At 41.1% G+C, this 27,412-nt stretch overlaps 1 protein-coding gene across 2 annotated transcripts in view; it reads left to right on the top strand.

Moving 5' to 3' along the window:
- The window catches only part of fat4 (FAT atypical cadherin 4), a 118,988-nt gene that overhangs the window by 51,694 nt on the left and 39,882 nt on the right, over positions 1-27,412 (top strand). For both annotated transcript variants that reach the window (XM_074649053.1, XM_074649052.1), the window contains exons 2-6: positions 7,093-7,224; positions 14,121-14,382; positions 15,112-15,462; positions 18,588-19,510; positions 21,978-22,152. In XM_074649053.1, the coding sequence (XP_074505154.1) occupies positions 7,093-7,224; positions 14,121-14,382; positions 15,112-15,462; positions 18,588-19,510; positions 21,978-22,152 (1,843 nt within the window). The remainder of the gene's footprint in view (positions 1-7,092; positions 7,225-14,120; positions 14,383-15,111; positions 15,463-18,587; positions 19,511-21,977; positions 22,153-27,412) is intronic.

Below are 27,412 nucleotides of genomic sequence, written 5' to 3'. Positions count from 1 at the left end.
AACCTTCAATCAAAAATGCAGGGCTGACAGATTTTGACCCTCACTTAAATAAAACCTCAAGTATTTGGCTAAATCGAAGCATTGACAAATAATCATGTATTTGGAAGGAATGGGTGGGAAGGGGTGTTCTTACATTTGGAGATTTATATTGCAAAAATACACTTAAATCATTTGAGGTTCTAAAGCAACAATATGATTTACCTAAGACTCAGTTCTGGAGATGTCTATCTATGTATTGCGAAAGATCCTTGGGTCAAATTTACAATCTCTGAGGTCAGCAGATAAGTTACAAGAAATTCTCCAGGTCTTTGGTGAAGGATGTGAAGCGTCTACATATTTTTGGAATATGGTGGGACTAAAAGTGTTGCAGCCCTGAAAATTTGTCAGGAAAGACATTCGGGCACATCATTTGATGAACATGAGAGAGATGGGATTAATAATGTCAAGAGATCTGAGGGTGGGGCTTATTTGAATTTACATCGCTTCTACTGGAACCAAAGTAGGTCAACGTATCCTCATACAACGGCTCGTATGATATCCTGCTGAAAGTTATTCCTCATTTCTCGTGCATTCTCCTACGACTGCCCATCAACACATGTCAATTTTCAGACATTACATGCATACAGTCTTTTCAAAATAAACTTAACAGGAAACAACTTGGTTAGGTTACAATAACTACGGACCTGGCGTTACTTAAGTACGGAAGTTACATGACAAATAAAACAACGTTGACTTCTGATTTCACACTGGTCATGAACGCCAGTCTCGTTGTTTTTTCTCGTATTTCAGGCATCTAACTAAAAACACATTCAAAAAACACATTGACTTCCAGACGAGGGAACCTGGAAGTGCTAAAATGCTAACTCATTTCCGTTTTTTAGGACTCATTCTTGCACCACTCTATTGTACGCCATCTTTGTGTGACTGATGTGTAGGCCTGTATTGTAAAATAAAAATTGCAAGTCCAAAAATAACTTCCCTTTAAATCTGGAGCCAAGAGTCTACTGTACACTGTATGGTGTTGTATCTATCTAAACAGTTGAAACAACCCCAAGGAGAGGTAGAGAAGGAAGTGAAGATGAAGTGAAATGATGATGGGCTTTGTCCGCACATCTCCGGGGTTTGCAGGAAATTAATTATGTTGAATGTGGCTTTTTTATCAGCCACCTTACAATTTCTCTTCTTACACAGCAGAGCATTCATCTGATGTGCGTGGATCATGCCATACGGTTTTCAGATTAAGCGAGGCAAACACAGACACGGGCCTGGGCTTTTTCTAGACGGTCGGTAATCCATTTTCAAAGTTTCAAAGAGGATGACAGATTCCTCCGTACGATACAGTGGCTCTTAAATAGAACAGGAACTTTTAGGGGAAGTAAGAGTTTCCATTGTGCAGTGGAGTTAGTTTAATACTTCGTTGTGGGAATTAGTTGGGACGTCCTGACTGACCTGCTTGGGCGCGGTTCTTCGAAGGTTTCGCGGTCAGCGGTTGGACGGGATGTAACCTCTCCGTCTGCATATGAGAAGGCCCAGTGATGACTCTCCTGCTCCAGCAATCGGAGCCTTTGTATTTCTCTGCTTCTGTTGGAATACTCTGCTAACCAGCCCAAGCTGTACCAGCCTCCGACTCGGTCACGGTCCTCACGTTACACACGGCCCCAGCTGAGGCATTAGACCAATGTGTAACCTTAGATAACCATCATGTCATTGTAAACAAACAAGTGCATCATACCTCAGACTGGATTAGATTTGGTCATTTATTTACCGTACGTCGTGGAATCAGCACGTTTCGAAGTGTCGACTCTCTTTTACGGCATTGCAAAAATTCCTTTGTGCCATTTAGCTGTTTATACTGCGCCAAGACCTGACTAATTCCCTTTAACAGCACATGATTCTGGCTCCGGCTCCATGATGAAGTGTTATATTTGGAATTGCTTTGTGATCCCAGTTTTTTTTTTTTTTTTTGACACAGCTCATGTGCACATCAGCAAAAAAAAAAAAAAAATGAGTGATGCAAAGTGGAATCGTTCAATCTTGGAGGCCAAGTATAAACGCGAGCTGGAAGTCGACGGTGCTTCCCCTCAACCCTTGACCCCGAGTCGTCAACAGCATCCAATGAGACATTTAATCATTTTGAAATGATTGTTTCCTGCAGGCGGCGCACCCTGCTCCAGCTTTTACGATCAGATGAGCTCAACTTTTACAGGCCAACTGTTGCATCAGTTGCACTCAAGTTCACTTATTTTTCAGCAAGGTCTGCTTTGGAAGAAATGTTTGTCCTAATGATGTGAATTTCAAGCTTTTCTCTCAGAAGTCTGTGGTGTTCAATGGACTCTGTATTACTCATCTGTAATGCAAACCATCCCTCTCTTAATTAATCTGACCCTCTACCAGTTATTAGAAATAACTGAGTGGGTAACTGACAAAATATGTCCACATGCAGTGTACAAGGGGATTGTGCTCAAATGATAGATTTCTTGCTGCTGCATTGACGTTTCCTCCGGCCTGTCTGTCTGTCTGTCTGTCTGTCTGTCTGTCTGTCTGTTCTTGGCAGAGCTGCAACTGTGAGACGTTTTAAGTGGGAAACATATGAAAACCTGCTACTTCCACTTTTTAGATGTGGGGGGAAAATGGCAAAGATTGTTTGCTCTCAGGGACATCAGGTGATGCCTTTACCTTCAGCTGTAACCAGAACTGTTTCTTCTCACTTTGGGTATTACAGTGTGGTGGGATGGAAGGATTATTTTGGGTATATTGCGTTACTCTTGAGCTAAGTGTCTGCACTTTGATGTCTGCTTTGCTTCCACAAGCAAGTCATTTTAAAGATGTTTAAATGTGGACTTTCGGTAGAACAAAATGTACCGATGAATGAATGATGCAGCAACACTTTGATATTTTTTTAAAGGTCAATTCACCCAAAGTATAAAAACATATTCGGTATTTTCTCAAGTAGCCCCAGCAACACAGATACTTTTGGTATTGTGCCCCCACCCTGATACAGTGGAGGTTAAAGAGGATATGTTATGCTCATTTTCAGTTGCATACTATTTGGGCTTCTACTAGAACATGTTTACATGCTTTAATGTCTCATACCAGCTGTGCCGCAGCACCTCTTTTCACCCTCTGTCTGAAATGCTCTGTTTTGATTGGTCAACCAAACCAAACTCTTCGGACTCTGCTCCAGCTCCCCTCTAACTAGCTTTGTTTGAGGGGCTTGCCCAACTAGCCGCTAGGCAGGTATTATGCAGATGTGTTACTTGGTGACATCACCACGTTACAGAAGAAAAGGCCGGACTTCAAGCAAGGTGTTTCAGGCAGTTCAGGAGCAGTGTTTCTGTGGGGAAGAATAACTCCCTTTGGCCTGGACTTTGGGCGTTATCCTTTTGCAGACCTTTTACATGCACAAAATAACTATATAATACACTAAAGGAAAGGGAAATTGCACAATAAGTCCTCTTTATTGGAATTATTGCTCCTCATAGCATTAAAAATTGCATTTGAAAAACTCAACAGCAGCATGTCTTTCCAGAATCAATGTTTTGGTTACGCTTTGGTCATAATCCACAGACCGCTCCATCAGCAATTTTCATATGGACTTTTTCTTTGTTTGGAAGTTCCAGGGAGGTCAGTGAATTATTCGAAGTAATCAGGACATTTTTTGCTGGAAAGACATGTTGCTATTGAATTTTTCAGATGTATTTTCCCATGCTTTGAGCACAAAAAAAAAAAACATTCTCCCCATTAATATTGGGGTCACCGCAGAAATTCCAGATATCTCAAAACCTCGGCTCATAAAAACAAAACTATCGGGTGGAAAACATTTTTTTTTACTTTCTGTAATATGGATGAACTGAGCCTTTAAATTTAAATTGTATGAGTGAGAAAGGAGACTAGATTACATAACACAAGCTCAGACATCTAAATTATCCCACCTGTCAGTCCGGCGTATATCATTTAAGCTCTGGGAATTTGGTGACAAGATTAATTTATCACTGCCGAGTATGCGCTCCAGCTTCAACCTCTTGGACAAATACCTTCCATCACTTTAAGGTCTCATAATCGACAGCGCTCAGGAACCACTTGACGCGTGAATCATTCATACCTCCCCATAAATAATAAAACTCTGGCAGCCAGTTGGCAGCACCTGCAACTTGAAACAGTAGTTCGTGAAACACAATCTTTTAGCTTGTAAACTAATGTGTTTCACCTGCCTCGGCCGGGGCGTCTGGGTCCGCCGCAGACAGGTAGAGGGAACAAAACCTCTCGTCTCTCAGCCTCCCCTCCCTCCTGACCTTGCTTCCTCTTCCTCCCGATGAATTTTGCACCAAAGCTCTTTGATATATTCCTGCCCCGTGGGAGCCTGGGTAATGCAAACTGGAAGCGTGAGGCGTAATTATTTCTCAAAACTGCACTTCTACCCTAATTAGTTCACTCCTCAGAAGTGGGCCTTGCATTATTTACACATCAAGGGGACACACAGGGCGGGAGATAAATATTCATTGTTTGTTGACTTTGCCCCGGTCCCTCGGCTCAGGCGCAAGTTGAGTCGAGAGCCGCTGCCATTGTGAGGTTGTTTATGCGACTTTTGCATCGCTGGTGCCCAGGACATAATCTGCCTTGTTCTTCTGTAATTATCTCCACTCATGCAGACACCGACTCGGAGTCGGTTTAATAAGTGGACAACATCCTGGCACAAGTAGATCAGATGAATTAGTGTTGTAATTGTGACCTGACGCAGATTTGCCCCGCTGCAGTCGGTGTCATCATAGCAATAAACAGCAATATTTTATTCAACCAGACTCTGACACCATTTCAGTCTCCCTCAAGCTTTTTGTTCTGGGTCATCTTTAATGAACTGAGCTCTTTTATTTTCCATAAAGGAGTCTGTGGCAGCTGTTACGACGAGTTTCCTGCTACTGTTGGGTTGCAAAGCAGATTTGTGGGACATGTGAAGTCTGCTTTTCCTGTCAATAGCCGGGGTATGAATAGGCTGCTGTATCTGACCCCCCACCTCGCTGGTCGTGCGGCCTTGAGGCCTATTGTCTGCTCTATAAATGCCCGCTGGGAAACTCTTGTCGCCTCAAAAAGCTGCACCCATTGTAGACTTTTTGACAACTGTTCTTTTCTCCCATTTCCTATTTCATCTCACTAACGTCACGTAGCTTCATTGGTGTGTGTTTTCAGGGGGTGGGGGGGGGGTTTGCGAAAAGAGAGGTTGGGGGCATCTTGTGATGCCTGGCACAAGAAATTACCATAATCACTGTCAACATTAATGGAGATCCTATCACTGGAGAATTTAAACACAGCTTTTCCATATTTATAGAGTCAATAAACAGAGAATGCGCAGCAAAATGTCTGTTATGATTCAAAAGTGAGCCGTGTTTACTGGCTTTGAAATGCATATTTGGGTTAGTGGATGAGGTGGAGGGGGGGGGGGGGGGGGATCGCAGTTTAAGTTGTGGGATACGAATGGAAATGTAATATTGCCACACTAGACAAAGAACATCTGAAACCATAAATGTCTCACTCTCACTGTCTCCAGGGTTTCCACTTTCCCTCATTTGCATAGCTGAGCTTCTCTGTCCTGCTATAGGTGGCTGGTTGTGGTAGGTTGGCTTGATTCCCATTGGAACTGAACCATATATTTTGACCATTGCTCTTATATTTCTTTTAAATCTAGTGCTCTTGTAGTAGGAAGGGGTTGAACTGGGGCATTGTCATGTTGAAACAGGAAAAGGCCTTCCCCAAACTGTTTCCATAAAGTTGGAACCACATTATTATGTAATAAATTGTATGATATAGCATTAAGATTCCCCTTAATCAAAATTAAATGGCCTATCCAAAACCATGAAAAGTATACAAAAAAAGGATGTGGAAAGGGCTGTCTACATACTTTTGGCCTTGTAGTGTATTAACCGCGAACCAGGATGGTGACGAAGGGTTCTCCAAGTGTGGTGAAAGAACCGTTGGAGATCCTGAAGTGGGTTCACGTGATTTTTTTTTTTGTAAAACGAGGAAAAGTTAAATGTCACTTTGATTTACTTGAAATCACATAATTTAGATAAACAATTGATCTAATCATAGGTTTCAGTCTTACCACTGATGGGTCTGTAGTAAAATGTAGGTTATCAGAACAAGTCTCACTGTATGGGACAAAGTTTATCCATATGGGGGGTCTGCGGTCGACAGTAATGTGTGTGTTTATTTTGGTTTCTAAGACATGAAAGTGAAAATCCCTGAGCTGCAGTTAGTTTGCTCTACTGTTACACTCACTGTAAGTCTTCATGGAAAAGAGCCTCAAGTCAATTTGTAAATTGTACAATTTCTATAACCTCCTGTGACAGTTGGGTATATGTTTTCTACCCACAATGCAGTTCTCTAGATATGTTATATGGCAGTTGAACATGTGGGTATCTGGAGCGGTATACAGTAGCTACTACTATCAACAAGCAAATGTTCATGTTTCTTTCTCCTCTAATGAGTTAGTGTCATACGTTTATCTTTAATTATATACATTTATTTATGACACGGCTTTGTTGAATACTCGATTCTGATTGGTCAATTTGGAGCGTAAAAAATGATTATTCAATTACAGGCAAAAGGAATAAGTGGGTAAATTGGATTTGGCTAATCACTGCAGTTCTGGTTTTTACCTTTTTCTTCTAGTTATTGAAATTGACATGTTTTTTTCCCAAAACCGTCACATTTCAATGACATAATATTTGTTATACTGTAAAACCGATGTCAAAATATTGTGAATTGAGTGTTGATCAGATATGTAGGCCTAGTTGCAGTGTTTTGGTTTTAAAGGGCAGACTTATTCGACTATTAAATCTAAATAAATGATCTTTGGGAAAAACAATAATTCATTCTCCTTAGTTTTTTGAGCTTTCAAGTCAATATATACCACACTTCATCATTTCAAACATTTTCCTCTCCAGCTTCCCTTCTTGTGCAGCTTCTTCATCATCTGAAATCCAAGAAGATGGACACATTTTTTTTTCTTCTTTGCAGCGATCTTAACAGCTGTAGCAGGCCGAGTTTGGCAGCAGAGCTTTAACGGAAACTGTGGTGTTTATTCTTCCTCTGCAGGTGGAGATCACGCTGCAGGACGTCAATGACAACCCCCCTGTTTTCCCTAATGATATTCTTGATGTGACCATTGAGGAGAACGTCGGAGATGGCTTCAAGATAATGCAGCTAACAGCCACGGATGCAGACAAGGTAATGGCTCCCCCAGTTTCTATTCTGTCTGACAGTGTTTTTGCACTTTTCTGTGCCCGTTTTCCACTCCACTGCTTTCAGAATAGATATCTTGGGAGTGATTTGAATTGAAAATAAGCTCTAAATTTTTGTTCCTACAGTGTAGAAACCGCTATAGATTCAAATGGGATTTTGAGGCCAACGCAGCTGTCAATAATGATCTTTACGTTGGACCATTTTCATGCCAAAAAAAAAAAATGCAGATATTCATGGCAGAAAAGCAATTGAAACAACATTAAGTCTGTGGTAGGAATTATGGGAATTATGTGCAAATGAGCAATAGAGTGAACAATAGATACCATTTAGAAGTTTTCCATTGTGGGTAGAGAGAGGAGGCACAGAAGCAGTTTCAGAGTTATTAGCTTGTCAAAAAATATGTTGTCAAACTTAAAGCATTAGGGGCCATACGCATGGCACGTGTTTTGCACCCAAGAGCTTGTTTTTTGGGCTGCGATGGCTGTGCCCCGAGATAAAAATATTCACTGCACGTCATGTGACGAGGAACAACCAATCACAGCCGGCAGATATCTTTTCTTTCTTCTGTAAATATCAGTCTACAGTAAATATATGGAGGAGAAGTTAATCATGTTAGTGCAGGACTACCCAGAGCTTTACCACGGGCTATTTTACTGGCTTCACCCTTTGTGTCCAAGAATGTCACAACATCCAGTTGAAAGGTCAGTCAAATTGACACATAGAAATCAAGTGTAAAGCTACTGTGAAGGATTTACGGTGCTGGAAATGCATTTATTTTGTTTTGACTGAGTTTAGTTTAGTCAGTGTCGCTTCCTGCTAAATTACCGCAACTTCATCATCATCGTCATCGCAACACGCAGGTTTTCCACGCGTTTTTTTAGACACGGTTTGTGTACGGCCCCTTAGAGTAGAGGTGAAATAAGAGTTAAATGAATTGATTAGTCGATGGTGAGAAATTAATCAACAACTGTTGTGATAATCCATTATTCGTGGTATCAGAAATACCTTTTGTGTTTTTGCTATCGATCAGACAAAACATGCCAATTAAAGATGTCGCCTTGAGCTCTGGGAAATTTTCAGACATCTTACAGACCAAAATGTTAATCAATTAATCAGAAAAAACAACAACATTACGTTACAAAGCAAATTGTCTGCTTTAGAGTACAGTGCGATTAGTTTAACCCATGAACTTTGCCAACACACAGTGACACAAAGTGGCCGAGACAGATTCTGCTGCCTTCACCCTCACACAGTAACACAAACACATAGACCACCACTTTGAATCATTCTGTCCTCCTATATTTTTTTTCCTCTAGACACACACACATACAGAGCGCATTGTCCTTTTCTGTCTCATGTTGACGTTATCTGAGACGCGTTGAGGCCACCGGTGTCACACAGCCGGCAGGAGGACGGCCAGCGATTGATTTTTCGGCCTGCCGCTCTGATAGTCCCTCCGCGGCCCCCATAGTTCACATTACATCACCGGTATCACTCTCAATTAGTTATAGGCTCCATCTTTAGCTGCTTTAGGCAGGATATGGACATTAAATCCTGCAGTGAGCGAAACGCAGGCATCTCCAAGGTCTGCGGTCCCTCGCCCAAGCCAAAGGACACAGTTGAAGTGAATGGAAAGAGTCGGGTCATGGAGGGGAGAGAGATTAGAAAGAGAGAATATGGACTCAAATTTAACGTTAACTCATGAGGCCACACGTTTTTTATTGCACAGCTGTTGCCTCACCCCCTTTCGCTTCGCTCCGAATGTGAGAAAAGTCGTACAAAGTCTCACTTCTGGCCATTTTTCTTTTGTCGGAATACTATATTGACTGTAAATCTCAGACCTGGAGGCAGGTCAGTCTTTTCAGTAGGGGGATTTTAAGGACATTATTTGATTATTTTCTTTTTTTAGCGCCAAAGTATTCACAGCTTTGATCCTGAAAGCATATGGTATTGAAATCACACTTGTTCACTTTTTCCTTATATCTGAGCGTCAGCCATGAGCTGTGGTCCGTAAGACGAACCTTGAAGTCATTTGTAGAATATTAAGCATTTTTACATGCACACGTATGCATATAAGTCTTCCCAAGAGATCACTTTAAGGAACTTTCAGCCACATTTTTACTTCCAGGCAGGGATTCAAATGCAAAGAAAACATAGAGACACTTAAAGCGATTGTGGAGGAGCCTTTTTAGGAATTACAGATTCTAGAGATGTTTACTCCAAACTTCAGCGCTGCCATGAATAGGTTGCTAAATAGAAGCCTGTGCTTCATTCCAGCTCACACTCGGCGCCAGATACGAGGCCAGCCAAGTCTTTGCCCACATCCTTACGCAGGAAACTTAAGTTGCGCTGACACTAAGCGTACGGAACGCATTGGAGCCCTCGTTGAGAAAGCCACATGTGTGAGCCAGAGCAGAGTAGCCAAGAGTGCAAGCTGTTGGCCAGCTGACGGGCTGAATTCAGACATCATAATGATCCCTTCCAATTTAACAGTGTTACATGTGGGATTCATGTGTGAGGGTATTAAAAATGCTGTTTCTACGCATCCGGTTTTCGCTATAGGCCCCATTTCCACCCCTGAAAGAAGGACGAGGTTGCAGCAGAGTTGAAAGAAAATCAATAGAAAACTTTGCTCTTTTGTCTAACGCAGGCTGGGCCTCTCTGAAAATGTTTCTCACCTCATTTGAAAGAAAAATTGTGCCTTGAAAGACTGAATGTTTTATTAGAAGTCTAACCTTATGTGGAAAATATGTCACAGGTAAAAAAAAAAAAAAGTTTCTTAATGAAGAAAAGTGCAACAATGGCTGTTTTAGGAGAGGTCTCTGAGAGTAAGCGTAGCCTCAAAATGAACGGTAATGTATTCCAGAGGCCTACACGCCTACTGCAAGTGTATTTCTAGACACTTTTTGCAGTTGCGAATGAACAGATTAACAAAGCAGCAGTGCAGCCGGTTGGTCCATCTCTACCTTTAAACACTTGTTTGAGCTCTCCGTAACAACACGTTGCTTGTTTCTCAGCAGTCTGTATTATGATTGGCTTGCGTGTTGCATGCAGGAAGCTCACTATCCCCGCCGGCGCTGTCTGCTTCGCACCTCTCACTTTCTCATAGGAGCTGCGTGCTCCCAAAAACCACTCATCTGCTAAATGAGTTTCCTTCTGCTGCAGTCTGGTATACGCTGTTCTCCCTGGGACGCTGCTGTTTAATTGGTCCCCCCCCCCCAAAACAACCAAAGCTGTAAAGTAGTCAAACTCTTAAGTGAAGGTCAAGAGGGCAGCCGGTATGTAAGTGAGTGTTTGTGTGTGTAATTACTTATGTTAGTTTAGTAAAGAGAGAGAGAGGAATTAGTGCATTAGATATTTGTATGTGTATGAAATGCATGCCTGTGTTCATAATTTGTATAGGTATGTGTGTGTGTGTGTTGGACTGTGGCCTAGATGGACCCCCTGCTCGGCCTCTCCCACCTCCCTTGCTCTGCCTTTGAACCCTATCAGAAAATTAATTGGCAAACCGCGGGTGTTGGGTTCCGGACTGCAGCCCAGGTGGCTGATGGGATTGCCAGATCTGGAGCCACTGATTGATGACAGCAGGGTCCTTAGATGAGCGGAGGCTCGCTCTGCGTCCTCCTCGTCTCCGTCGTTTTTTTTACTGGTCCTGGATATCTGACCAGGTCTCTGGTAATGCAATGAGAGACCGGGTCAAGAAGACGGAGGTTTTATCCGTCATAAAAACAGGCCACGGGGAAGAGATAAGAGCGAGTCATGAACTTGGCCTTGCGATATTGACTCCGTCTAAAAGCTTTTGGCGAGCGACCGCCGTGTCTAGACTTGTTGGTGCGTTAACGTTTATGCACAACGTCTGTTAAAGATAGAAGGGGAAAGAAAATATTTAATTTGTCGTTGTGACAAAAATAATTTATTCTTATTCTGCTCCATCATCAAAATGAGTAAAGTAATGAAATATCTGCTCCATGAAAACTTTATTTCTTACATTGTCATTGCCTGCAAAACCTCTATCCATAAATTAGACATTTTGCCGTTTCAGACATTTTTAAAAAGAGCACCTTTGCTTAAAACAATCTATAGGTTCAATATATAACAGCTGTAACATTAAACATATGGTGCCTCAAGAAACAGAGAGATGTCAGTCCATTTTCATTGGAAAATCTTTTACACGCACTTAGTGCCAGAGGGACAAAGATGCTAACAAGAGCAAATTTTGGGACGAATTTGGAACGAGAGTTGTAAAAACATTACCTATTATATCGCTAACGAGTCACGTTTACTATGAGGAGTCAAAACTCTGCCACGGCTCAAATCATGTTACTAATGTTAAACACTTATTCACTTACTGAGTCCTCTCTCCATGACAGGAGCATCTTGTCCAGCAGCTCCTCCAACTTTAGGACGCGCAGCTAGCAGGGCCGGTTCTAGCTTTTTGGGGGCCCATATACAAAATCGTGTTTTTTTTTTACCAAATGTTACTTTTTACACATTCAAAAAAAGATATTTTAATTTAACTAAGCTGCAATTTTCACATCAAAATCAAAACAAAGATGCAAATTATACTTTTTAAAATAATAAAAAAAATGTTTTTGATAAAGTATACATTGATGGACACAAATAAACAAATCACGTTTGATGTTCAATTTATATTAAAGGTCCCTTTGAATGATTTATGAAAAGTTTTAAAATCGAGACAGTTCACATTCATTTCGGGGCGGCTTTGGTTGTATTTTGGGACGGTTCCGGGAGGATGGTGAAAAAAGTTAGTTGAGGGCCCCCGTGGTAAGCAGCGACAAGCAGCGCAACAACAGGGAGTTGAGAACTTTATGCTAATGTCCTAAAATTAGCACTTGTGTTCCCACGGAAAACTGCTCAGTTGTTCAGGAGGGGGTTGAATATGTAACTTGCGTGCTCAGCAAATACATGGCTGAAAGCTACGATTTAAATGAGAGGTGAGAAACAGCGTGCTAATGTCGCCCTTCAACATTACTGCATGCATACAGTTTAGGTAAAATGCAGTTTGTTATGTGAGCACCAAGGCAGTAAATGTGTCGACATGCAGATACAGCAACAGCTTAATGCAACGCCTCTATGTAAGCCTCTCCATTGTCCCGGCAGGATCAAAAAGCAGCACACAAACATGAGGCACGGCTGAAAGAGTCTCTTTTAGCTTAGCTCTTAACCAGCTGTAACCAGAGCTTCATCTCACTGAATAGCAGTAGCTTTTTGATGTTGCTCTTTCTTTTTGGCAGAAGACACAGAGTCAGACAGTTGTCTGATCTCTTATTGTCCCCGGCACAAATATAAACGTCGAGCTCTGTCGTCAGGCCCATTCGGTCGTCCTCTCCTATTCCAAAGCCTCTTGCTATAGCTATCACATGTGTCACTGCGCTTGTACTTGCCCAAGGTAACAGGGGATCTATTAGTTGCATTTATAGAGGAACACTATAGCCCCCAAAAAGTTCAAAGACTGAGGGAGAGTCTCACTAGAGCATCTGCTGCTTTTTCTCTCTGTCTAGCGGGTGATACACATTTTATTATAGATTTTGTGATTTAAGATAAAAGTTCGGTTGTGTTTTTGACAGATTTCAGAGATTAAAGGACGTGTTTAGAGTTGCTGCACCGCTAAAATCTCCATTATATCAATAATTTATTGTCTCCTTGACTGCTAAAAGTCATATTTTCTCAAAACAAGCAAGTAAATCTACCAGTTTAGTGACAAAATGTCATACAGATCACATTTTTAAGATCATTTTTAGACTTTTTTATGATTAACAATTGAATGATGGACATTAACAACCAGAAATTGTTTCAGGTATTATCTATATTTTTATTCAATTGAGTCTTTAGATTGAGCCTTAGAGTAACTTATAATCACATTATAATGCATTATAAAAGGATTATAATGTATTACAACCATGGGAATTATAATACACTATAATCCTCAGTCAGTAAGTCATTATAAAATGCTTTATAATGTGTTTTGGTTATTGTCATAAAGCATTATGGATATGTATGAATGCTTATAAATATAATTATACAGTGCTATAAGAAGATTACAAGTATGTACATTATATATACATTATATTATACATTATATACATTATAGACATAGGCTTCAAGTGTTACCTTAATAATCTTACTGCACTGACAGATTTCTTTACTTTATTTAAAAAAAAAAATCTAAGTCTGTTTTCTCTCTTTTTCCTTTTAGTTTTTATTTTAGAGTTTGTGTTTCACTAGTGAAATCTTCACTTGTTTGTACAGGCTGTTTTCTTTTTAATCAAATACATTAATGAAGTTAGTAGTTTGTCTCTTATTTGTGCAGGTCAGCTGGGTATAATCCCTTTACTGTACATCCGTTTTCTCCTTCTTCTTCTTCTGTTGGTGTCTCCGTCTTGATTTGTGAACTATTGCATGGTCTTTTTGAAACCACAAGCCTTTCTTTCATGGAGTGTCTCTGTGAAGAAGGGTTTCATTCATGCTGGACAAGTAGGTAGATTGATCTGGAGACGTGACACGTTAACATGTGTGGTAAACAGATTTCCTACCAGATAAGAGTTGCTTTGATAATTACGAGGCTCTTCCTCTCTGTGGCCTGATTTCAGTAACGTCCATCGAACTTACTGGCCCCTTTAGCGCTCTGAATCCTGAGAGGGAAAGAAAACGTACAGTAGCCAGGAAATATTGACTTAAAGTTTGGTTTGAAGCCTGCGATGAGCTCAGTCTATTTGAAACGATGAACATATAAACACACATGTTGATTCCACAGTTCTGCTTTATGTTAAGTTTGCAGTTTTGTGCCATAAACATTCAGATTTAATAATGTAAATTCTTATAATATAATAATAATAATACTTGTTCTGTCTTCACCTCAGGGTCCCAATGCTCTTGTGACGTACACCATCATCAGCGGGGCAGATGACAGCTTCCGGATCGACCCCGAGTCCGGAGATCTGATCGCCACCAAGAAGCTGGATCGGGAGCGCCGTTCAAAATATTCCCTCCTGGTGCGCGCAGACGACGGGAAACAGTCGTCCGACATGAGGCTTAACATCACCGTCAAGGACGTCAACGACCACACGCCCAAGTTCTCCCGGGTCACGTATTCGTTTGATATCCCCGAGGACATGGCGCCAGGTGAGGTCATAGTGGAGCATCTGGTTGCAAACTGAAATGCATTGAATGTAGACAATGTAGACTCACACAGGCGATGTTTTGTCTTCTGCAAAAGCCCTCAGAGTGAACTTACAGAGTTCTGTTAAGGTCATCAGGAACTCAAATGATTAGGAGCAGCTTCTTTGTAGTAGTATTTTTTTATAAGAATACTGTAGTTTATAAGAAATTTTTTATACGAGTGCTGTAGCTCAACCAAATCCTCTGTATCTTCCTTAAGGGGAAAATTAAGAGTTTAATAGGTCAAAGGGACAGTAACTGATATTTGATTTATATGGAAATCTATCAGCGACCAGCAGGATTTACAATAACACTGACAACTGTCTGGCAACGCTCCTTTATCCCTCTCACCGCTTCAATCACAAGAAAGAGAAAAATAAAATGAAAGAAGAATGTCATGTGAAGATGTAATTAAGATATGATTAAGTAAATGCTAATAAAAACTCTAAATGAGCTGTTATAGCATTATCTTCATCCCTCGTCATCGGTTAAATAACAATGATTGGTTTTAAATCCAAAGCAGTTCAGGCCAAGTGAGTTAAAAAAGTGAAGCTGGCAGAGTGATCTCGGAGTCACTGGTATTAATAAACAGCCTGAGTAACCCCCTGTAGATATATTAAAGTCATTCTGTTCTATAGGGCAGTAAAGTCTAACTTCTCGCCTCTGTGTTACAACCCCGTCTGACTCTCGCAGGCTCCATCGTGGCGGCGATCCTGGCCAGCGACTCTGACTCAGGGGTGAATGGAGAGGTCACCTACTCGCTGGAGGAGGACGACGAGGACGAGACGTTCCTCCTGAACCCCGTGACGGGAGTTTTCAACGTGACACGCCCGCTGGACTTCGAGACTCAGCAGTACTATATTCTGACGGCGAAGGCCCGGGACGGCGGGGGGCAGGCCAGCACGGTCAGAGTGTATTTCAACGTCCTGGATGTGAACGACAACTCGCCCGTCTTTAACACCAGCGTGTACAGCACATCAGTCTCAGAGAGTCTGCCGCCTGGATCCAGTATCGTCACTGTTGGGGCCAGTGATGCTGATGATGGTATGTACATGTGGGAAAGCACGTGGGAGATGATAAATACTAGAGCCAAAACAATACTATTAATATTTCAGAGTTAATGAATGAAATTGACTATATTTGCTTTAAACATAATAACATATCCCCAACAAATATTTTTAACAGGGATCCCTCAAACATTTTTGCTATTTGGCAGGGCGTTTTTTGAGAAAAGACAGTAGGTATAATTTCAAGATAACAGATTTAGAACACTGAAAAATAAGAAAAATTATGATAGAATGAAAACATTAAAAAAAATCATGAAACTTCAATTTTAAAACATGTCAAATATAAATATTAATATTATTTTATTAATATAATGTGAATTAACTGCATATTTCCTATTTCTGCTCACATATATACTGATACTGATATGTAGATGTAGGTGATAAACTGATAAACAGGTTCTAATAAATATATAGTCAGTAATTTAGGGCTGGTCAATTATGTGATTAATTGCGATTAAATATTTTAATAATTTGCCAGCCCTATAATAAATATATAGGAGATGCACTGTTCAACTATTGAATTGTTCATGGCTCATGTCCTTCTTTTTATCATTTGTGTAACAATAACATTTTATCAGAAAAGTCTTTGCTGAAAGTCATGTACTTAATCTATTCGCAACTTGAAGTTTTATTATTAATACTATCTTCACATAGTATCACAACATCACCGTTATCAGACAAAATCAGAAACAAAACAACTTATTTTGGCACCGATTTGACTCTGTGCACGGTTTTAGATGACTTTCTCTTGAGATTTTACCTCCAATAACAATAGTTTTTTAACAACATGCTATACTTAGAAACATTTGGCAACCCTGTGAAATCAGGATAAGTTGTATTAGTGCAAGAAAAATATGTCAGGAAACAAATGTTTTAGATTGTAGTTAAATCCCAGTTAAATCAAGTTAAGAAAACAACTCTGTGAGAAAGTTTTAAGCCGTACTATAGTTTTATGTACTCTCCTACTATATAAATCAAGTTTGAGTTAGCCAAAGCAGATTAATTTAATGCAGGCCTGTCATTTTGTTATGACAGTCGGTTACACAGAAGCACTCAAACCTACATTTTATTTTTCATTTTTATTTTGCGTCATGCATGAGTGACTCGATGAAATACATCTTCACCGTATGATTAAGTGGCTTGAGTTATTTCTGCGTTTTCAGGTGGTGGGTTTCGTGTATGTGAAGTGCCGTGTGGTATTTGAACGGTCACCGCTACTCTCCTCCGCTGTAATTACCGCTTCACCCAGACCTAATGTGGTTATTGTGACCTACATTCCTGGGAAATACGCTGCCTAGTTCTCAACCAGAGTCTGGCTTCTTTCTCCACTGTCCACATAATCTGACCGCGTCGTCCTCTGCAGATATATGGTTGCCGCTTTCCACTGTCAAAATACAAACGCCGCCATTGTTAGCACTTCCTAAGCCCTGACCCCCGACCCGCAGACTTTGTCTCTAGACGACGTAGCCTAAACTCGGATGGAAGTAGCACTCAGGCTTTTGATAAGAGATTATTTGTGTACTGTAAATACACGCTGGAGTGTGGGAAGGTGCTGGCGCTTTCCACATGAATACCCCGTTGAGTTGAATTACAGACGCTCAATTTAAGCTCATTTTAACCCCCAGTTCCAGGGCAGCGCTGCGGATTAGGCCAGATTTCAAGGATGGATAGTTCACTCCATCCATCCACACAGCCACACTGTAGTTATCTCATTTAAATAAATGTTTGCAATTGTGAGGGGATTTTCCAGAATGGTTACAACCACACTATCAGTGTAGGAAGTGGCTTGCAGTGGTGTTTCTCTTTTGATAGCAATCCGTCATGCTACAGCACATGAATGGATCGACTACTTGGAGGACAAGAGTAGCGGCCAGAGCTCCAGCTGCTGCACATGCACAATTTGTGGAAATGGATGTAGATAATGCACATAAGTGCCTTATTCAGACGCAGAAGAGCATATTTAACAATCACATCTGGAACAATGGATGCTAGTCAAATATATCAACATTCAACCTTTCCTACGCCGTTCTGTCTGTTTGTTATCGGGCTATTTTTGAATTCAAGGTCATACTGAATAGTTCCTTGTAGATTAATTTCTTTTTGGCACTGTGAGCACTAGACAGGTCTGTGTTAAAAATACACCCAAACTCTCAGTCTGATTGTACAGAATAGGAGATTTAACAAGAAAAAGCATCCCTGTCCCACCACAGATTCCTCTTATTTGCCCAAATACAATTTTAGTACCAGCTTTTGTCAATTCTCCACTCAGGGAAAGTAACACATTTAACTCTGGGAGCAAAATACAAACATTATTTTAAATCTCGGAGAGTAGCTCTGTTTTCTGTCTCGTTGTTGTTCAGTATCTTTTGGTATGAAGCACTTTAGGATGACTGTATCAGTGAAGATCTTCTTATATGAACATGATGTGTTCAGTTTATTAGAGCTGCAAAGACAGTAGATTAGTCAATCAACAGGAAATTAATCAACAACTATTTTTGATAATCAAGTATTCGTTTTAATCTTTTTTTATGGAACAATGCCAAACTTTTGCTGGATCAAGCTTCTGTAATGTGAGGATTTCATGCTATTATTTGTTATACATGAACACATATTTTCTTGGTTTTGGACTGCTCGTTAGACAAAAACTAAACATTTGAAGATTTTTCGCTATTTTCTGACATTTTATAATAATATTAATAAACTATTTATATAGCACTTTGCTTAGCAATGTTACAAAGTGCTTCACAAAAGAAAAGAAAACCAAACAAGGCAGATAAAATGAGTAAAAGGTCACAGGACATGAGCACAGAGGAAGTAAAGACAATAAAATGAATAACATCAGATAAATAAGAATAAAAACAGTATAAATAAAAACGTATATCAAACATTTCCAAAAACTTTCACAAATAGACAAACCTATTAAAAGATTAGGAAAGAAAATGATTGGCAAATGAGTCAAAGTTTACCAAACAAACATAATTTGTGGGTGCTGAAATGGGACTAACCAACATGTCAGCTTTTAAAACATTACTAATTTAAATTCTGAAATAATTCACTTGTCATTATTATTGTCTTCTGATTCCCTCTTGGTATGTTTTCCAGGCCCAAATGCTCAGCTCGTCTACAGAATAGCATCTGGTGATCCCCAGAGCCACTTTGTCATCAGCAAGGAAGGAGTCCTCCAAACCAGGAAGGCCTTGGACAGAGAAATCCAGTCCTTCTACAACCTGGTGATCACGGTCAACGACCTGCCTCCTCCTCCCATGATCCGCTTCACCAGCACTGCCCAGGTGTCAATCATTCTTCTGGACGTCAACGACTGCCCGCCGACCTTCACCTCTCAGAGGATGACCTACATCCAGGAGAACACGCCGGTGGACACGGTCGTGTTCAACGCTAAAGCCATGGACGCCGACAGCGGGCCCAACAGCTACGTCGAGTACTCCCTCAAAGGACCTTTTGGTAACAAGTTCAGCATCGGTACGATCGACGGAGACGTCAGGTTGGTTGGAGAACTGGACCGCGAGGAGCTTTCCAACTACACCCTCACAGTCGTCGCTACAGATAAAGGCGAACCTCCTCTGTCTTCAACGATGGATGTGACTATGATGGTTCTCGACGTCAACGACAACACGCCGAGCTTCTCGCAGAACATCTACGACATCGAGATCGAGGAGAACACCTTGACCGGGACTGATGTCATCCAGGTGTTCGCCAGCGATGCGGACGAGGGCACCAACGGGCAGATCCGGTTTTCTATCTCAGGAGGCAACACCAACTCTGATTTCAGGATTGATTCGGTTACAGGGGCCATTTCAGTGGCCAAACAGCTGGACCGCGAGGAGCGTTCGTCCTATTCGCTGGTGGTCCAAGCCGCCGACCGAGGCAGCAGCCCCAGGGTGGACCGTGCCACAGTCAACATCGTGTTGCTGGACGTCAATGACTGCTCACCCATGTTTGAGCTCTCTCCTTACACCGTCAACGCTCAAGAGAACTTGGAGAACCTACCGAAAAACATTCTGCAGGTCAGTGTGTTTGTTTTTCTCTTTTTTGTCGAGACATTCAATGACATTTAAGCAGTTAGGACGTCGTTAACATTCACAGACAGGACGTCCTGAGTGAAATGAAGGCAGTGTTTTGAATGACAGTTCTAAGACCTTAAATAAGCTAATGTCTTAACCAGATTTGTAGTAATACTAACTTAATAAGTGCAGGTATGTGAGCTGTATCAGTGCTCTGAACCACTTAAGCATGGTGGTCTTATTTTGATAAATGCCATAACAGATACGTGACTGAAATGATATAGAAATGATATATGACTGCAATTTGCTCCGCACAATTAGGGCTTTATAGGATTTCAACGAAATATGAAACGAGGCTAAATTGCATGACAAGGTAATTAACGTCCCAACCGCCTTGATGACTAAATGAGCCATATATAAAAAATGGAGGGGAAGGAGTGATTTCCAGTGACGGCGCAATTCCATTTACTTGCGCTTGTGTACCTTGTGAGGAAATGAGGGTACAGTTAAGTGGTGGGAACAGGTCCAGACGCGGTGGGTTTCTGCCACACAAGAATACACATCTGTGCGCTAACCTGGCTATGCCTGTCTGCGGCATGCACGGCGGGGAGGGCTGCAGAGCCCACAATGCATTTGGGCACATCAGTGAAATGTGCAGCACAAGGGGGAAAAGTCAGATTGACTAATGGTTTTGTACCAACTGTTTTTTTGTGGATTCCCTGGGAAAGTCTGATTAGACAAAGTGAATAAGTAATGCTCTTCCTTCCCTCAACAATTACCTTCATGGTGCCGCCCAGCACCGTGATGGTAATTAACCCTCTGCTGCTTCAGTGGAAAGAATCAGGATGGTGGTTATACTGGGTTACTTCCAGCTATTGTTGGGTTGTGTGAATTGAGCAACATATTTCTCGCAAGAATGCTCCGTTAAAATATGACCAGGGGAAAAAACAACAGTAAAACTGCAAGAATGAGATTTTTTGGTTTGGTTAATATACAGCATAGGCCATTGCTCTGGTGTTTACTGCTCTTTCCAGCGATCACTTGCCAACTAATCCACTGAAATGTCAAGTCAAGTCAATTCTTACAGCCCAAAAGCTCAAGTTTTTCTCCAGTGATGGAATGTAACTAAGTATATTGACTCAAGACGTACCTAAACATCATTTTGTGGTACTTTACTTAAAGGGTAACTTCGGTATTTTTCAACCTAGACCCTATTTTTCCATGTTTTTGCGTCTAAGACTGACTAATGGGGACAAACAATTTTGAAATTGGTCCAGTATTGAGGGAGACCGCTGTAACCGGCAGCCGTGAAACAAGCTGAGTCAATGTAACATCACATCCACTAAAAGGGCTTGTTTCTGCCACTGACAGGCAAGTGTCTGACAACATTATGAAACAATTCTGACATTTTTCTTGATCCGGTCTGTTTGTTATTGTGTCCAAGTCCAGCTCAAGGAGAAGTCTTGTTGTGAAATCTAAATATCCGTATACTCATCTACATTGTGGAAATCATCTAAATATTCAGTCATGACATTGAAAAGCTACTTTTTCTGTACTCCTACACAACAAACACTCACGTTTCCACCATGGATGTATTCCACTATTCGACCATTGTGTTCCGGCAACACGTCACCTCGCCAGATTTCAGAACGAGCGAGACTCTTTCCATAATGTCGGACACTTATAATAACAATTAGAGCCTGTCATGGCAAAAACAATCACTTTTAAAGGACGTAAATGACGGTGCCAACTTGCCCCAATAGCACCACATTGCATCCCATGAGTAGCTGCCGTCTACAGCGCTCTTCCTCAATACTGAACCGGTTTCATAAATTGTTGTCCCTATTAGCCAGTTAGACACAAAAACATGGGGAAAATACTGAACTTACCCTTTAATGTGAGACTAGTAAACCTTTGCTGAATAGCACTCACGTTTACCATTATCCCATAAATGTTGTAGAGAAGTAGAGAACAATCATTCAGTCACCAATCTGACTCAGCAATGTCAGTTGCACAGCAGTATGTAGTTTTCCAATATTAGACAACGTTAACCAACATAAACTACTGGTCATACCAGACTATGTACAGTAAGGCTGTAGCAACAAAACACCAGAGTGTGTTGAATTGAGCAAGATTGTGTTTTACTGTTAATAGATTCAACTTTTAATATGTGAGAAGAATGTTTGTGTCTCCTTTCAAAGGTCACAGTATGTAGACTTGCTGTATCATTTCATGCTATTTTGTACTTGAAACAAGTAAAGTACCTCAAAACTGTACTTAAGTATAGTACATGTTAATTTCCACCACTGCTGCCATGCTATTACAGCTCCCTCTGACTCTCCAGTTCTTCTATTTATTCCACACAACCTGTAGTTCTGCTGCTGGAAATGAAAACCACATTTCTTGTACAAGAAGAAGAAGAAGTTTGAGCCCCAGAATCTCTGAAGAAGCTTGTTTCTGTGTTTTACAGGTTGTTGCCAGAGACGACGACCAAGGTGCCAACGGCCAGCTAAGCTACATGCTCAGCGGTGGGAATGACGAAGGCGCGTTCAGCCTGTCGTCCAGCGGTCAGCTGAGCCTGACGCAGACTCTGGACCGCGAGGCTCAGGGGAAATACATCCTGCTGATCACAGCCGCCGACTCAGGTAAGACTGCAGTGGAGGTTTTGGGCTGCGAGGGCGGCTGATACCATCTTGAAATGTTTGACGGTTTCTAAGTAAAAGATGATTTTTGTGCTGGCCTTGCAGTGTTATGTTTCAGTTCCTAGTGTTCCAAAATCAGTTGTTTATGTCTGAACTCGCACCACATTGAACTTGTTCAAGTTATCATGATGATCTGGTGAGGACTGAGCACCGTGTAATGTGTCCTTACATGGACATTGTTGAATTTTAGCAAAGCTAGAAACATATTTTGCAATCAGCCAGCAAAACCGAGCTGAAAAAGAATATTTTCATAAACTAACAGCAATGTCAACAAACAGCATTTTGATTTCACAGCGTGCACACAGTGCTCTTTTCGTGTGGCACAATAACCTAAACATTCGGGAGTTTTTAGCTTGCAAAATAGTGGGTGTTTTTTGACCTATTCCCCAGAAGTCCCTTTCAGCGGGTTCGATTGAACGGCATCCTCTGTTTATTTGGATACGGCGGTAGAGCTTGTTATAGCCAGATAAAAGGTTAACTTGTTATTGCATAGAGGCCAGTTAATGTGCAGTTGAAGGAGTACATGCGTATCCCCGTTGCAGCCAAATCACATGGTATCCCAGTTAAGTATATGTTTCCCCGAGCTGCTCTGGCACGGCCGTCATGGTCTGAGGGTGGTTCTGTTTCATTCCTGGACTGACCATGTGACCGTTCACAACGCTGTGTATTTTTGACTGTGCACAGGCTTTGGTGAGAATTGAGATAATGTTGCATGGAGTGTCTTGTTTTGTTGAATGTTAGATACTTCTACATGAACACTTTTGAGCGTTATATCCATTACTGAGTTGGTGAATCATTTGCATATTAATGTCATATTTAGGTCACTTTTTAATTAGCAAAGCTCATTAATCAAAAATGCGCAACAGCATCACATTTTCAGAAGTCTAAGTAACAAAAAAAGTGTATTTTTTCTTCATGCTTTTTAGGATTTTCTTGCTTTACACACTCTTCTAGAGGTTTGTGCCACATGGACAAAGTTGCCCAACAAGCGAACATACTAATTAGGATTCGATCCCTTTTCGTACGCTTCACAAGGACGCCATATTTAGAAGCCTGACAACAATTCCAAAATATTTTGACAGGACGTTTCAGTACAATGTTGGTGAGAGGCAGAGAGAGAGGGATTTGGGGTAGAATATCAAAATATCAAAAAACCCATAATCATAGTACAGGCCAAATTACCCAGCAGCTTTTTCTCACATTTTTGAGGCCTCGGCTGAGACAGTGGGGGGAAATGGTTCTCCCAGGCGCTATCTGGCAGGAAATGTTGAAGGTGGATGGTGCAGACATGTCTCCGATTCTGCTGTCTACCATAACCCATTCTCAACCGCAGACATTCATCTTAACATGTTAACGTCTGCCTTTATCTTCCTGCTCCGCTACTAGTTCTACTCCAAAACACTTTGCACTGTAGAAGAGAGAAAATAAAAAAGACTCCGGAGGATTTATCACCCTGAAACTTCAGTCTGTCAAAGTATTATTCTGTCAGACAAAGGCTTAAGCTATCTGTTTGTGAAAGAATGTGTTGTAATGTCATATTTGGTATTTGTATAACAGCCAAGTCAGAATCTTGCAGCAGCCACTTCATCATGAGCAGAAGAGATCATTTTGTGTTTTTTAACACAAGTGCTACATGATTTATGATCAGACAAATATGCTTTTGTAAACTTGTAGGGGTGTAAATTACCAGTTTCATTACGTTATGATATTAAATTGACTCTCTGGACAACGATACAATATTTCACAAAGTCTGCCACGGTTTCTATTCAATTCAGGGGGCTGCGATCGATGTGAGACGATATCATATGCCCATATAACACAATCAGTTGCATTTATATTAAGGCTGTCAAAGTTAACGCGATAATAACGCGTAGTGCCAATTCATTTTAACGCCACTAATTTCTTTAATGAATTTACACAATCGATCTTCCGGAGGTTGTACCGACAAATAAAGTGTAACGTACACATACTGCACTGCTACGTTCACAGCTATAACGTTACTTCTACTCACCGTCACACACATGCTCTCTTTCTTTCTCGGCTGCCCAGACGCTCGCTAACGCCGCTCATTTCCTCGTCAACTTCAGCTCATGTCCGTGCTACCGTCCTTGCAGAAAGCATAACCAAAGCTACGCCACTAGCACTGTTTGAATGTTTAGGAAGGAGATGTCCTTGGAGGGAAATGGTAAAACAGTGTAGTGCCATGGGAATTTCAAAATAAAGTCTTTTTGGTTTCACTTTGCATCGATGATATTGGATCGTTGAACATTCAATCGATATATATAAATCTAGATCGATGGATCATTACACCCCTATAAACTTGTTCTGTGAAGGAATCATAGACTGACTTCCACGTATTCAGGAAGGACTGTGCATGTGTATTGTGCTATAGTGGTCCATCCTCCTGGGACATTTCAGTGATTTCAGTGAAGGTAAACTCATTAATCGCAGCCTGAGCAGAGTTTCGGGACCCTCTGACTGCTGCGCTGAGTGAAATCTGTCATGAAATGGATGGAAACAAAAGAGCTCACCGGGTGCCGGTTCCCATAATGGATTCTGGCTCGGGAGAGTTTGGCAAACATCTGCCATTATTTGAAAGTCTGTGCACAGCATCGCCCCAAAACGTGGCATCCATACAAGCTGCTTAAAGGTGTTTTACAAGGCGCCTTGTTGAGAGGAAAGTTGAAGATCAGACCTGAGATATGTCTGTTTTCTCTCTCTCTCTCTCTTCCTTGTTTATGGAAAGTTGTTTGCAGCATTTCTGAGTTAACAAGTGGTGCAGATAGCGGGAGACATTGGGTGCTGCAGGGTCCGAGACTGATCTTAACGCCGGGCCAACATCTGGGATCAGCTGCAGGCAAATCAGATTTGTAAGCCACTGCTTAGCAACACACAACTTATGCCCCCTTGAAGAATGTGATTTCCAACAGAGCCACACAGTAACATACTCAGTGTTTATAGAATAGATTTAAGTTGGCATCTGTGATTGAAGAAAACATATTTTTATGTGTCTGGCAGCTGGTCAGGTGTGTGTTTTTGCAGCTGATTAGCCTTTTAAAAGTTTGATAGCATTCTTTCCGTTCTCTAAAAAATTCTCCTCTTTTCATTGTTCATAAATTTTACGACTTTACATCATATGACGATACTCGGTTCACCTTTTTCTGTGTGAACTGTTTTCTCAATAAGTACATAAAGTTGCCAAAAGCTTCTTTTTATATTGGTGTCATACGACATACTTGCCAATCCTCCCAATTTTCCCAGTAGACTCAAGCTTTTCTTTGCCATCTCCCAGCTTCCTCCCGGGGTCACAATTCTCCCGCATTTCTCCTGATTTACGGCAAATTTTCAAAAATGTTTTCCTTTTCGTTATCTCAACATGTTTCTAGCGCTGTGCAGCGTGTATAAGCCCTACTGTTTTCATCCGGACAACAATACAGCTACACCAAATGTATTTTCCCGGCGTATGAGAGCTGCTTGCGAAACCGTGGCACGGTTTTAACTGCGCTCGCCACACATCACAGCATCATAGCAAAGCCATTGCGGCGCGGTGCAAGCCATTGGAAACAACGGGTTTCACAGCGCAGTGGAGCCGTTGTCGCGTTGTGTCTGAAAGGGTTTTCAGTGACTGAGAGAAATGCAGAATAACATTAGCAGGGGCAAAAAAATTAATGAATGAAAACTCATGAAAATAGGTTTATATCAGAAATACACACAAGTTCACACCAGAGGGGCGAATTATTCGGACTATAACATACTGTAACAAATAATGCTGTTACAGTGTGCTTATTATAGTGTACTTGTATTATTTTGTTATTTTCATTCTGAAATAGTCACCAGAATGCAGGAAAAAGTCTCTGAAGCTAACATTTTTTAGCTTTGCTTTTGAAATCCTTCCAGTTTTTGAGGTCTAAAGTTGGCAATATATCCTACGATGTAACAGCATCGGAAAGCAAGAGGGACTTGTAGGGGTCAGGATTTATCTGTGGTGTGAAGTTATTAATGAGTCATCACCAGGAAATGTTGCTGGAGTCATCAGTTAGATGTTTGTTATCGTGGTGTTTATTTTTTTGGATCATCTCTTCTATTTAAGGGTTCGTTTATACTGATGTTATTTGGGTTTTAAGGATTTGGCTATTTAATTTCACACTTCATGTACTGTTTTTCAAATATTCTGTTGGCAATACGTGCTCTCACCTCAACATCCCTTGGTTGAGAAGACTGAGATAATATATATATATATAGAGAGAAATTGAGTTAAAAATGACCAAAATATATGGCAAATTGACATTAAATTGAAGAAATAAACTAGTTTTTTAACAGTTCATGCAAGGTTGTATGTATGCACACGCTTGTCTCTGCACAGTTATGCACGTGCACATAATCTTTGTTTTTCATGTGTGTTTATACGTTTGTATTTTGTGTATTATGTCTGTTGCCTCAGAGTCTGCATGCGGTGGTGAGAGCGTCCTCGGGGTGCATTGACATGCACCGTGTTTGGTCACATTTATTAAAGGGAAGGCACAGTAAATCCCTTGGCCCATGCCTATTATGGCAGATACGGCCGCAAAGAAATCCCATGTCTTTCACATCCCTCCAGCACATCGCTCCATAGTGCCGCGCTGTTTGTATATGGCCTTTTGGCTGGTGGGTGAGGGGAAGTTTTGGGGGGCTAAACGACCGCTTAGCAGATAAAGAATTTGAATGACCATCCCTACTTAAAAGCAGGATCTTTTATTCTCTTAAACAGCTCCCATGAATCTGGTGTAGAAACCCTCCAGTCCTCTTTAGTTTTTTCCCCCTGACTTGATGAATTGAATAATGATCTGTCAATCTCCTGTCATCACGTTTTGAACAAGAACAACAAAGAGCACTATTCATCTCTGGCATGTTAAGCAAATGGAAATTTAGAACAAATGAAGTCCTGTAAGAACACTGATAACGCGGTGTTAAAACGTGGCCGGGGCATTGCTAGATCACTGTCCAACGCCTGCCATAATAAATCTTTAATTAGGTCCCTTTTCTGAAGGTTTCCGCCAGTCTGCAGTCTAGTGGCAACACAAGACTTAGCCAAATGAAATATCAGGTTCCTCAAATGAACTTTAACAGAGCAGTAACATTCTGGATTAGCTCTTAAAAAACAATGTGGTCTTGCAAAGTTTTTTTTCCAATTGCCTGTTTTCTGTTTTCCACTCCCTGGTACACT

Source organism: Sebastes fasciatus, chromosome 10 (genome assembly GCF_043250625.1).
Source record: "Sebastes fasciatus isolate fSebFas1 chromosome 10, fSebFas1.pri, whole genome shotgun sequence".
Taxonomy (NCBI): domain Eukaryota; kingdom Metazoa; phylum Chordata; class Actinopteri; order Perciformes; family Sebastidae; genus Sebastes; species Sebastes fasciatus.
Note: the sequence above shows the minus strand (reverse complement) of the source record. Positions and strands in the feature narration are given on the sequence as shown.